At 39.1% G+C, this 14358-nt stretch overlaps 1 protein-coding gene across 2 annotated transcripts in view; it reads left to right on the forward strand.

The window, feature by feature from the left end:
* Nucleotides 1-855: 855 nt before the first annotated feature.
* Nucleotides 856-14358, forward strand: part of clcn2c (chloride channel 2c) — a 142039-nt gene continuing 128536 nt past the window's right edge. For both annotated transcript variants that reach the window (XM_054606633.1, XM_054606704.1), the window contains exon 1: nucleotides 856-1172. In XM_054606633.1, the coding sequence (XP_054462608.1) occupies nucleotides 1122-1172 (51 nt within the window). In that variant the 5' untranslated portion in view covers nucleotides 856-1121. The remainder of the gene's footprint in view (nucleotides 1173-14358) is intronic.

Consider the following 14358-nt stretch of genomic DNA (forward strand, 5'->3'; position numbering starts at 1 on the left):
AGAAACAAACTAATACGAATACAATAAGTGCAACAAACTAATATGAATACAATAAGTGCAACAAACTAATATGAATACAATAAGTGCAACAAACTAATATGAATACAATAAGTGCAACAGTGCATTTATATTGCATTTAAATAAATCACAACTGTGTTCAAGTTATTGAGCTCTAAATCTACCCTATATTGACACAAAACTACATTCGCATTTCTGCTGATTTAAACTTAGTTGGCTTCTCTGCACACATTCACACATAGTACATTACACATTACACAGTACATTACATTACACATTACATAATACATTACATTACACATTACATTACACATTACACAGTACACTTACATTACACATTACATAACACATTACATTACACATTACATTACAGTCATGTAGCAGACACTTTTATCCAAAGTTACAGTGTATTCAACATAGGTATTCAAGAGAACTACTAGTCACCAGAAGTCATAAGTGCATCTCCTTTCTTAAACAAGCATCTCAAAGCATAAACCAGAGCAAAAGTACAGAAACAAACTAATATGAATACAATAAGTGCAACAAACTAATATGAATACAATAAGTGCAACAAACTAATAATACAATAAGAATACAATAAGTGCAACAAACTAATTAATATAAGTGCATTTACAATAAATAATATGAATACAATAAGTGCAACAGTGCATTTATATTGCATTTAAATAAAACTGTGTTCAAGTTATTGAGCTCTAAATTTAAGTGCATCTCCTTTCTATAAATAAAAACAAACATGTGAGAAACAACTTTACATGCTCCAAAAAAAAAAGCATAATTGCTTGTAGTTTGATTGACAGATGGGAGGGTCGATCCCACTTCAGAACCACCTAAGTCCCGCCTCACTGTGTGTGTCTGAGCTCTCCACTTGAGAGGCTATAAAATGAAGGAACTTACTGTAAGCAGGACGCATTGAGCAGCCGGAGTTCCCTCTGTGTGAACTCCTGCACGGCCAGCCCAATGCTTTAACCAGGGAGAGAGACACAGAGACACACAGAGAGAGAGAGAGAGAGAGAGAGAGACTGAGGCTTCCTCTCTCTTCCAAGCCGAAACAGACTGATCAAGCCGGCCGGGTGGAGACAGCCATGGCCGGGGACGGGTCCGACCAGCGGGCTCTGCAGTATGAGCAAACTCTGGTGAGTGTTGACCTGTTGCCAGTCTGGACTTTGCACACTTTGGTCACACTGGACTTCCCTTCATGCACAGAGTGTGGAGAGAGAAAACACACACACACACACACACACACACACACACACACACACACACACACACACACACACACACACACACACACACACAAAAAAAAAATGCCACTGACAAATGTGCAAAAAGAAAAAAGTTACAATTGAATTGGAATGAAATGTTTGTGTGACGTGTGCAGGTCGATTGAAACAATGTAGCCCTCTCTCTCTCTCTCTCTCTCTCTCTCTCTCTCTCTCTCTCTCTGTGTGTGTGTGTGTGTGTGTGTGTGTGTGTGTGTGTGTGTGTGTGTGTGTGTGTGTGTGTGTGTGTGTGTGTGTGTGTGTGTGTGTGTGTGTGTGTGTTCACAACTGAGGGTCAACATGAGTTTGTTACATTTTGAAACAAATGTCTTTAAGTCAGTTTAATTGCCCCACTTCTTCTTTCTGTGCGCTTTTGTGGTTGCATAAATAAGGAAATGACTCCGACGTTCCCAAAACTGCACCTAGAATACCTCCAGTGGTGTTTACAAACAGTGACCTTAAGAGGGGTTTGTTGTCATAACATCTGGATTTCAGGTGGGCTGTTTCTCCTGTAGGGCCAGACTCCATTGTCAAAATCCCATTCTTTGTAAGAAAGCCTTGTCTATTGTGTCGTAAACGCGTTTTAGTAAATGACTTCACGCTTGTTTTTGATTGACCAGAATGTGCTGATGAATTCGGCATTAAAATATTTGCTGAAACTTTTTTATATGTGAGACAAATATCAACTTTCCCATCCACTAAGCCTTTTCCTGGTGCAGCCGAAATGCCTGTGTGGAAGTTTTAAAAGTGGAAATTTGAAGAACACAAGTAATTATTGGTGCTTAATACATAAGCCGAATTCACAATAGGCTCTTAATGATTAAAAAAAAAACATGGAGTCATGTTTTTAAGTTGTGCATATTTGTCAAAAAGCTAATTAACTCTCACTTAACATATTTCTGAATGGAGTTTTGCTTGCATAATTATGTGCATTCAGACACCTGATTTGGCAAATATTCACATAATTGAAACACCTATTAACTGCACGAGGATAATCATTATGTCATCTTCACACAAACGGTACAACAGTCATCAGGGTCACTGTGTGTGTGTGTGAGCTCAGTATGTGTAGGCTGCATTGATATCCATCCAACAATGGATCGATTCATTGTTTTTCAGCAGCATGCGTAACACTGTGTGCAGTACATACATGCATAATGTGTATGATGAGATGCATCTGATAGTTGTGCAGGCGTCCGGTGCTTTTAGCTTTTGGCTCACATAATACGCATGCAGGAACTTAGCTGGGATTCGTGGTGGTCTGCACCAGGTTTAGAAGATGTACCAGCTGAGTGGATGGTGTGATAGTGGACCTCTTTCATACAGCAGGGGGCTCTCAAACAGATCACCCATGTGACTATTTTGTCAGTAGGATTTATTTTTAAGAATGGTTTGAATTTATATTTAGACTTGTAAAACTCTTGCGGTGATGATGGAGAAACGAACAAACCTGCATTCTTCTACGTTATATAACAGGCAAAGTGAATTTTAATTCATGTAAATTGCACTATTCGTCATTTCGCTCCTCCCAAAGGACCCCTCGAGGCTTCCTAGATCCCAGTGTTTTGTGTAATTTAAGTGTGCAGTTGAACTCTTCCTGTCAAGCCTAAAGAATCCGCTATTAGAAGAGACAAGTTTTATGGGCCAACTGGACCCATTCAGTGGCAGCGAGGCTTTAAATTAAGAAAGGGCCACACAACTGTAACACTTTCTTTGGGCCTCTGTTTCCTTCTTTGCAAAGAGAAACTGCCTCTCTGTGTGCTGTTAATCTGTGTGTGTGTTTGTGTGTGTGTTGTGTGTGAGATTACACAACGTGCGACCCGCTGATTCAGCGCTGGACGCTCCGTCACCCTGGTGGGGTCTCGTGCTCTCGGCCCTGCGGCTCTCTGAGAGGAACATGCAACAACAACAACGAAAAAAATAATAATTTTCTGTTAATCCAAGCTCACCTTTCTGTGTGTTCTGATGATTGTTACATGGACTCAAATTAAAAATAGCTACAGTGTGAGAGTAACGCCTTTCAACATGAACGAGTTCTCTCTCTGCCCCCCCCACCCCCACCGTCTCCATCGCCCGTGGGTTGTAGTAACATGGTGTCTTTGTGTGATCTTGGCAGTTGTGGCGGTTTGTGTGGGTTTTGTTGTGGGCAGTGGATGCTCAAAGAGGCCAGTGTAGCTTTGGCAGAGAGAGAGAGAGAGAGAGAGAGAGAGAGAGAGAGAGGTGGACTGAGTGCTTTGGAAATAAAACCTCAACATATTGTCTGTTAGCATCAGACCGATGCATCAGTTTGTATTTGTATGAAGCAGATTAAAGATGTTTTCTGCCAGAACCTGAAGTCGGATTTGTGCCTTCTATACGATGGACCAACACAGTGTCACTGAAGTTTGTGAAATAGTCATGAAATGCAATTTATTGGTCATAAATAAAAAATAAATTGTCCTCTTTTTTTTGGTTCCCTCGGAACGACTTTAGCAAACCAAAGTTAGGTTGAGGGAACAAAACAACAAACTGTTAGTTTAGGCAACAAAATCACTTAGTTTGGTGTTTAAATAACCACAAATTGTTAGGTTTTGGCAACAAAACCACTTAGTTAGGTTTAGGCAACAAAACCACAAAGCTAGGTTTAAGCAACAAAACCTCCTAGTTAGGTTTAAGCAACAAAACCACTTAGTTACAAAACCACAATCACACATTCTAGTAAAGTGTGATCATTTTTTAGGCCACACATCTACCACCATAACACCACAAATTGGTGTTGAACACTGGTTTACTGGTTGAAAGTCCTTATTGTTGGAAAGTCCTGTTTGTTGTGGTTAGGTTAGTTAGGTTTACACAAAACCAATAGATTGCATTTTGTGACTATTTATCAAATTGCTGTGATACTGGGCTGGAGTGACACAATGCTGTTCTAGTATTTACATAATGTATTCCTGTAAACACACATTATATCATTACTCTCTCAATTCCACACAAGTATCTAGTTTCAGAGGCTTTTTCACAAATGAAAGAACTTTGGAAGTTTTTGTCACTTAAAGAGCTCCAGCTATGAGCAAACAATCAAAACATGTTGTTGTCGGCCTTCGACAGCGACTGTAAGTTGGCACGAGTTAAAAGCTCCCATTCAGGCCCTAAAACACTCACTGCGAGAAGGTCACTGCAAGGCACAGTCCGCTGCAGATCATTTATCTCTGAACCATGAATGATGTACCGCTGTATTGATGGTGATAAAAACAAAGTCCATTATGTTTTATTTATTATGTGTGGTAGCTTTATCTCATTAAAGAGCAGATGAACAGTCTTGTTATCAAAGGTAACGTTTATTATGTGTACAATAGCATCAATTGTGACCAATCAGAGATTAAGATTTATGACATTTTATGAGTGTTTTTATAAGCAATGAAAAGCAGTAGGTCAGTATTTGCAAAACTATGTGCATAGGAAACTTTTTTTAACAGCGCCAACACAATTTTAGATTTTAGAGCTATAAAGTCTCACACGGTGTTTGTCTGGGGAGAGAATTGTAGGTATGTCACTCAGGTGTTTCAGTGTTGTCTTTTCTTCATTCTAGTAAAGTGTGATCATTTTCTGAAATGATTTGCCTTTACCTACTTAGTCATTATATCCACATTACTGATGATTATTTATCAAAAAATGTATATTGTAAATATTTTCCAAAAAACCCCAATATTTAACGCCAAAGATCGTCTCCATATTGAGGTATTTGTTCAAAAAAGAACGTGATATTTGATTTTCTCCATATCCTACAGTCATAGTGTCTCCATTGCATGTTTGATTTGTCAACAGTCACTTTGTAATAATTAATTAGGGATGGCACCAATAAGTGATGCAGTCATGTTGCATTGTGGGAATTGTAGGATGCCCTGTTTTATTTGGGAGTAGTGCTGTTATTTAGAATTAACTTAATTATTATTATCAATTTAATCAGTGGATATTTTTCTCGATTAACCTTTTGGTCAATAAAATATTGTAAAATAGGGAAAAGTCACAAGTTCCTAAAGCCCAATGTGACTTATATAAATGACATGTTACATTACAGTCTTAAACCTAAAGAACTACAATTTATATTTAAAGCTTTTTAGACAAAAAAAAACTGCAGAAATGTACATATAAAAAGCTGAAACCAATGAAGTTGTGGCATTTTTATTTCAAAAAAATTAAAAAACATTAACTACTTATCAAAATAGTTGCTGATAAATGTGTCTGTCGATTGACTAAATGATTATTGGGCTAATTGTTTCAGCTAATGTTTGAGTTTAACCCACACAGGATTAATAGATCCATCGTTTTCTCTTCATGGACGGATCAATGCTCATCACTGGAGTGTCTCTGTTGAAGCTTTGGCCTCTCGTTTGTGTTCTTTAAACATGATGCCAGGCTTTTTGATGTGGGCTAACCTGATTAGCATGCTTTAGCTAAATGGCAACAATAACACACACCCACAGCATTCTGGGTGGAACGCATACCTGTCTGAATAATGTGTGTGTGAGTGTGTGTGTGTGTGTGTGTGTGTGTGTGTGTGTGTGTGTGTGTGTGTGTGTGTGTGTGTGTGTGTGTGTGTGTGTGTGTGTGTGTGTGTGTGTGTGTGTGTGTGTGTGTGTGTGTGTGTGTGTGTGTGTGTGTGTGTGTGTGTGTGTGTGTGTGTGTGTGTGTGTGTGTGTGTGTGTGTGTGTGTGTGAGTGTGCCAAGATGTAGACTGTAAGGAGGCACTGGTGGAGGCGTGGTCAAACGTGGATGACATCCAGTTGCAAAACCCACATGGGTAGTCATGGCAACCATGTGGGGAATATTGCCTAAACCCCTCAGAAGGCTGGGAATCTTTCTGTCGCTACGACCATCTCGTTTCTGGGAGATTCCATGAATTCTATCTTCCTCCTCTTCATCCCTTTCAATGGCGGACGGACAGCAAATTGTCACATTTTTGTCTTAACGTTTGCTGGCTTTGCTGGCTTGTTATTGATATTTCTGGCCGTATGAATGTGCATGGTAACGGTGTGTATATTGTAGAGATTGGCATCATTAGGATTTGATCAATACTAGTACTCTTATCGGTGCGGTTCCTTATATGTACTCATAAATCTTCTTTTTGATTATTTTGTGAGAAGAAAAAAGACAATTTATCAAGGAAAGAATTGTCATGGCTTTATTATTCTTGTGTGTAAACAAAGAGTCTTTGTTTCTTGAGCAGCAATACAAGAAGTTCCAAAAATCCCCCAAAATGCATTCATAGCTAAACAATTGGCTTAGTGACTATCTTTCATTGATTAGTCTGTTCTTCTGATCAAGCACTTCTGCAGACTGATGTTCTGCTTGTTGTGCAGACTGCTGCTGTCTCCTCCCTCAACTTGTGAGGGTTTCATTGAGTTTGAGACGACGACAGTTCTCAACATCTACTGGAGAAAAACTCCTTTCTCACTCCTTAACATCTAAAGTACCGACAGCAGAACCGTTAACTCCGGACCTTCACAAAACTCTGGGTTGTGACTCATTTTGACCCGGTTCCTGTTTAGAACCTAGTTTCAGGGGGCATTCCTAGTGTATGAGGAGACATTGTCTGTCTGGAGACTTATGACCAACATCCACCTCTACATGTTTATATATGTGTGTGTGTGTGTGGAGGCTGTTCAGCCGCTCTGATAAGCACCATCAGGTGAGAGATAAGGTGTTCAGCAAATACTCAACCACTGATTTCAACGTCTTCAGAGGTGGAATTCCAGTCCGACACTCAGAGAGGCCGACTCTACTTCCACATTCTGCTCTCCTCTTTGCTGCATTACAACAGCGTTAATGACATAAACGTTCAGTGTGACTTGCAGCAGTTGTTAAAGTGAAACAAAAAAAAATATATATATTTTTCTGTCAGCAGGACTGATATTTTAATATATGAGCAACGGGGAAGTGAAAGTGTCTGGTGCTGAAGTATGGGAACGTAATCATTTGCGAGTTCATATCCCCCCCCCCCCCAATGTGTGTTGTTGTTGCAGCCATCTGTCTTCATCGCAGTGACACACGGGGTCATTAGTAACCCCGTGTTCTTGGCCTCGCCGTGGTGATTAGGCTTTATGTAGACACGTCTGTTTGATGTCTGCGGTCCGAGTGGAAATTTCCCTTTTTTTTTTATTTCACTTCTTCGCTGCTTGTGGGTCAAGTCTTTTTTTTTTTTTTTTTTTATTCTTGCAAGCCGGGTCAACAGCTCCTTGACCTCTCCTTTTATTGTGAGGAGAAAGGAGCGCTTGCGTAACGTTTGTTCAGAGCTTGAAGTTGTGAACAGGCTGCAGATAAGCATGAAAAAAAAAAAAAAAAAAAACGGTTTCTCTCTCTCTCTCTCTCTCTCTCTCTCTCTCTCTCTCTCTCTCTCTCTCTCTCTCTCTCCGTTACAAAAGATCAACCTTTGCTTTTGTCTCTCTTTGCCAAAATGACAAACCCACCTCTGTTTATTCTCCGGACAAACCGCCGTGATGGATTGTTTCCTCCAGTCAGGACTGGACGGGCGGAGGGATCTTGGAAGTGTCTAAACATTTGCACAAAAAGAGAAACTGTTTGTGAAAGCTGTGATTTTAGCAAACACTCCACAAGACGGAAGACACGCTGACTTATTGTCTGCAGGTGGAATGAAAAGGTGGAATGTGTGTTTTGTCTTTTTGTTCTGAGAGGCTTCGATCACACGTGGTGTTGATGATTAACCGCTGAGAGGATAAACTCCACGGGTCAATAGATTAACAGATGAGAGTTTCAAGTGTCGAGGCGTGTCTCTTTGATTAGTGCCATGCAATTATTCCTTCCCCCTCTTGTGTTTTAACAAGTGTGGATTACAGAACAAGATGTTGGTTCAGTGAGAATCAACAATAGAGCTGATTAATAGTGCATGTTAATTAAAGGGCTTCAAGTGGGTGACTACGGAGGAGGTCTTTACCCCGGTCCCATCCCAATTCCAGATGGATTTATCCCGTTCCTGTGTTCATTCATATTAAAACAGCTCATTTCTTTCATATGATAGATTCTTGGCCAATTCCAATTTTCTCTTTCAAGGAACTATAAACGACCGCACGCACAAACGTTTTAGTGACTTTTCTGCGCTGAAACGAGCAATTGTTTGTTCATAAATTATGAGCATGATATGTAAATAGTGTTTACGTATCAAAGAACAATATTATTCTATACTTTACTGTAGGCTAATAGGCTTGTAATGAACAGTCAACTATTTATTACAGATTGCAGTTTTCTTGGTCCATTACAATTTAAAAAAAGAAAAAAATAGATTTTTTTGAATCACTCAGAGGATGAGTCTCCACTGAAATGGATACGCACTTCTTCTCTTTTCTTTTCTTGTTTCCTGGCTGCTTTTATATCGATTGCTGCTTTCTATTTATTTATGAATTCTGCATTTAATAAAACAAATCGATTTTTCCTTTCACAGCTGAATATATTTGCCAGCTTCTCCCCTTTACTGACTATATTTTTTAAATAGCGTTGAGAAACGCATCCATGTATGTCTCCTCTGTCACAATCTGAAGACACCCACGCAGCAGAATGTGAGGATATGCCACAAGAATTTAAAACTTTACAATATTTCCTAGACATTCCTCAACAATGGATGATTTATGAACTTATGTGCAGATAAAGTAAACTGCAGGCTGAATGGTTAACAGGGTTAAACATACATTCTTCTAGAGGTAGAGAAGAGTCCTCTGCATTTTCTAAAAAAACCAATCATGGAAATAGTGCTCTTTGTATGTAAAGAATGTGCAACGTTTTTCTTGAGTTTAAAAGTTTATTGTTGAAACTAGAAATGGATATTTTTGAAGAACATTTTTACAACTTTATTTATTATAGAATAGTCTAAGGAAATGATAGTTTTGACATTGTTTTTATGCTTACATAGTCATGGTAGGCATTACAATAAATTCCATAATTTGCAGCATTTCTAGACTATCTATATATGCAGGAAATAGCATTTATACATCCTTACTTTTCTTTAAGATCCTCCTATTTTGAAACCAGACCTTGACTTTTTCTGTCACGCTGCCTTCTCTCTCTTGTCTTCACGCAGTCACTTTATAATGAAGCGAGTCCTCGTTCTTTATGAGGTCATCGGGTTCAAACAAGAGGACGAACACAGTCGGGTCACCTTGAGGCGACTGCATGCAGCGATAAGGCTGCAGAGTCAGAGTTGACACATCAGCGGATGTTCAGTTCGCTATCGTGCGTGTGTGTGTGTGTGCGTGTGTGTGTGTGTGTGTGTGTGTGTGTGTGTGTGTGCTCTGAGTCTGTCGTTGTTGATAAAGGCGATCTTGTTGATGCATCAACTGCTCGTCTCGAAAAAAGATCCAGACTGGAGGATGATTACAGTCACATTTACCTCGGCTGTTACAAAAAGTTCCACTTTGTGTGTTCACATTGTTTAGTGTCTGAGTCTGTCGTTGTTGATAAAGGTGATCTTGTTGATGCATCAACTGCTCGTCTCGAAAAAAGATCCAGACTGGAGGATGATTACAGTCACATTTACCTCGGCTGTTACAAAAAGTTCCACTTTGAACGCCCTTCACATTGTTTAGTGTCTGAACCAAAGTGTGTGTGTGTGTGTGTGTGTGTGTGTGTGTCTTTTATTAGGTAGAAAGCTCAGTAATCAATAACTGGGAGAGAAAGTGAGAGGGGCCGTTGGCAGCGAAACTAAAGGCTCAAAGAACTAAACTTTCATATTAAACTCACCTTTATTTTTATTTCATACATTTTGCCCTTTGTTTTGTTTTCTTTTAAAAATGATTAACTTCACAGCTTTGTCTATCGGTCTGATACTCTGAATATTGAGCCATGCTGATGTTGCCAACAGTGAAACAATTTGATGAGTTTAACTCTCTGCAAGGAGGCTTTTCAATCCGGATAAACACAAATATCTGCATAATTCAATGAATTCTTATGATTTTTTTTGTGGCACAGAACTCAGATTTAACAACACCCTTCATATCTATACAACCAATGCGTTTATGATTCAATTTCAATTAAAAATTAATTTGGTACCAGGTACAGTTTAAAACATAAATGTCACCATTTGATGCACCGTACTAGATTATAGCTTTAAGCTAGTTCACATCTGTCATTTATTCACTACAGCATGAAGATGTTTTCAAGAGCACAACATTTAAACATTTTTTTAGCCTCTTAAAATATTGTTCCAAGTGCACCAGGTCATTGCATTTAACTTTTAAAACATGCAACATTTAGGGTTTTGTATCACAATATGTATCGATATCGATTCCATTGTCAATGTCTTCCAATGCAGGGCAGACATGTTTAATGGTCACTGTTTTTAGATGACAATACTTATCATCTGACATATCCATCCATAACAATATGTCTGCGATAAGCTAATATTTGCTGACGTGTGTGTATATATATTTGTGTATTTATTATTTGATGAAAACAGTGTTTAGAAATTAGGGTGATCCACAATAAAATACCCTAAAATCCAGGGTACTTCTTCAAATTGATGCAAAAATCACATGATGTTGTTTATTTGCAGTTTCAGTCCAAACATGTGAGAAATAATCTTAACTTCCCTTACTGCTGGATTTAGAATCTTTTGTTCGTGGCTTCAGAAAATAAACTGAGCTGATTATTGCTCATGCTCCACCCTCGTATCATCCGCCTCGTATCTTCATCACCATGTTGTGGTTGGTCCTTATCTGCTGTCACTTCTGATCTTCCACATCGCGGCTGACCGCCTCAGTGTTTATGCAACAGTCAGCACATTTTTTCCCCACCAGCTCTGTTCAAACAAGCGTGTCAGGAGGTCAACGTTATGACGCCGTCACACATGATACATTTACTTTGGGTTCCTAGTTGGGCCGTCGGGAAAAATACAATGCTATGCTGATGACGCGCCTGTTTGCCAAAGAAATCCTAAATAGAATCCCTATGATCCACATTGATTCATATGTGGTTTTCCACCTAAATTATACATTTTTTATCACATTTTATGAGTGACAGGTTGGTCAGTTAACTTAAACATGAAAATAGCAATAATAAATAATTCCATGTACTGTAGCTTAATGGTATAGCGGGAAAGTACTTGGTGATTATACAAAAAAGTATCTTAACACTCAAAAGGGGAATTATATTATATTATCTGTGGTAACAAAAGATCATTTGGATGCAGGGAAATCAAAGCAACAATGATCTTACTTTTTCTTTGTTGCTTTGAGGTGGTTATGATCGGCATTTCTCCGGATGGCTCAAACCAAACCCAGCTCCTTTGTATCACTAGTCTTTAGTAAAGACAAATCTATCAGGTAAACATCTAATGAGCCTCTAATGAGCTTGTAATAGCCCTGCACAACAGTGGACTTCAAAATGAAGTGTTTAAAACTTTTTCAATAAAAGGTTAACATAGATTTAAATAGATTTGGGCAGGCAGAATTCCAGCTACCAGGACCCTGTTGACTCAGAGTTTCTACAAGCTATCTTATTGTTGCGTAGTGCACTCAAGGCTTTTATTGTGGAAGGTAAAAACATAAGGAGTGGATCTGGTCTGCCTTTGTCAAGGTTGAGTAATAAAGTTTCCCGTCTCGGTTCGGACCAAAGAGCCCCGGTTTTGTTATACACTCAAAATGCATTTATTGAATATGTTCGTTCCACACAACATTTCTGGTTGACGACTTTATTCGCGGTCAAGAGCTCAGAAAAAATCAACCTCTTTCCAGAAAAATTGATGTCACTTTTTTTGCCGTGTAATATTTCGGTTCTGCACGAAATACTAAAGTTTGGAAAAACATGAAAGCCTTTACACACAGGTTTTTTTTTTTGTGCAATTAATTTGCATGTCCATATATTTTACCAGAAGAATATTAAATGGATCGATAGGATCCTGGTGGTTGGTCCTCTGCCTTAAAGCTATTTTTGAAAAAGTGATGCAAATGTGGTAAATTTATGTTGCTGCTGGTATGGCAACTACGGCTGTATCTTTCCTGGAAATCGCCCTTCTCTCCCCCCCGGTGCTTGCCTCCCGTCTAATTGCTGTTAGTTTACGGTTGATGGAGTGTAATTACACAGATGCTCCGGTATTTAGCCGCTAATGGATGCCCAAACGGTCCCCTTCTCCGACCGATTGGAAGACGATGCACCAAACACACTCAGCATCAGAATAACAGTGCCGTCTCTACACAAGCACACATACACTATCACACTAATAGGCACTCGGCCTTTTTGATGCATTTAGCACCCAGAGAGCAGATCCAACCTGCTTCTTTCTTTATCTCTGCTCATGTTTTGCAAATGTCTTCAGTTTGCCCTCCTGTGTTTGTCCTCTTAACTTCTCACCTCCCTCGTTGTTCTCTCTTTTCCTCATCCTCCGGCCAAACACTAACAGATTAGCTGACCCGCTACCAGCCGTTAAAGCCCAGTCCGGATTAGTTCACTTTAGCGTTCTACTCCTGGATTATTTGGGACTGAGTGTGACTTGGCTGACGTGGGGTTTCTTTACAAAGTTTTGCAGTGTGCGTGCCTCTAGTCATGACTGAGCACCGTGTGAAAGTTGAAGGTGTTTCCAGTGACCCGATTGTGTAGAAAATGAGGGTTTGATATCATCCCAGCAAACATTTATGGACAGAAGAGATTATACAAAGAAAGGAAATACCCGTATTGAACGTGTATATTTTAATCATAGGTGATGTGAGCTTTTGTTACAGATTAACAGGAGTTTATAGCACAGCTGATTATGAACAAGAAGATCTGTTACACCATGAGACTTCTACTGCAAATGTGTTTATAGTTCTATAAAATAAATGTTTCATGTTTTGTTTGATACCCACGAGGTGTAGAAATACTATACAGAATCTATAAACGAAGGAGGTTTACAAAGTCTCTGATGTTTTAGTCTTGGCAGAACACAGTTTTAGATTAAAAGTAGGCCTCGATGATATGCAAATATTTGAGAACATTATTAAAGATATGCATCTTGTGATTACAGGTGTTTTATTAACAGTGTTTTTTGAAAGAGTAAGCTTCATTCATACACCTGAGCAAAGCTTTTCAGACTTGCCAGTCTTATGTTTCCCCAAGTAGAAATGTATCTTAGGACGCGGTATACCAATACTAAAAAGGTATCGCAATACCCTGCCATTAAAAACAGTATGATACCGCATTTCTCATTACTCAAATGGCGCCGGCTTGGAGCGGGTGGTTTTAAATTTGATGCGGGCGTGACCAAACTGTTGGTCCTGGGTTTTAGCTCATTATCTAATAATTGTATCGATATGTTTCGGGTCAGCACCTTTTCGGAAAGGTCACCACTTTGACACAACACGGCTCTTTTTATACTTATTGCGGTTTCTTCTCGGTTTTAGCAGCTTTTTCTTCATCAACTTCTCACACAGTTTAATTTAAATGTATTATCATTTTGTGGTATTTTTTGTTTTGGAAGCCTCTTGGCGTCTCCCATGCTGCACTCTGCCTGAGCTGTTACTCATTCACCAGCGTGATATCTGGTTGCAAAAATATAGTTAACTATAAAATAAATCCTATAAATTTAAGTGTAGGGGACTTCAAATTACTGCATACTATGCAAATTGTCAATTAATACTTTTTTTTATTAATTAATAAATAAATAAAAATCCATGTTCTGTAATGTCTTATTCCCCTAATTTTCCTGTTTTTTGCACAGTTATGGTTTCAGTATTGGTATTGAGATATTTAGGCAGGGTACCGTTTCAAAGTCAAAAGTTAGACTTCACTGATTTAGATGAGGGACATTTGATAAAAATAGTGTTTACTGTCGCAGTGTGTGTGCGTTTCTGCCATGAAGACTATTGACCATTCCCATTGTGTGTGTGTGTGTGTGTGTGTGTGTGTGTGTGTGTGTGTGTGTGTGTGTGTGTGTGTGTGTGTGTGTGTGTGTGTGTGAGGCCCTACTGTATGTGTGCTTGTTGAATGGATAGACAGTGTAATGTGATGTGGCAGCAGGGAGGAAAAGGAGAGATTAAGTTCAAGAGTTGGCCTGTTCACTATAACAGCTCAGCAAGTGATGTGGCACACACACACACACACA

Source organism: Anoplopoma fimbria, chromosome 1 (assembly GCF_027596085.1).
Source record: "Anoplopoma fimbria isolate UVic2021 breed Golden Eagle Sablefish chromosome 1, Afim_UVic_2022, whole genome shotgun sequence".
Classification (NCBI taxonomy): Eukaryota; Metazoa; Chordata; class Actinopteri; order Perciformes; family Anoplopomatidae; genus Anoplopoma; species Anoplopoma fimbria.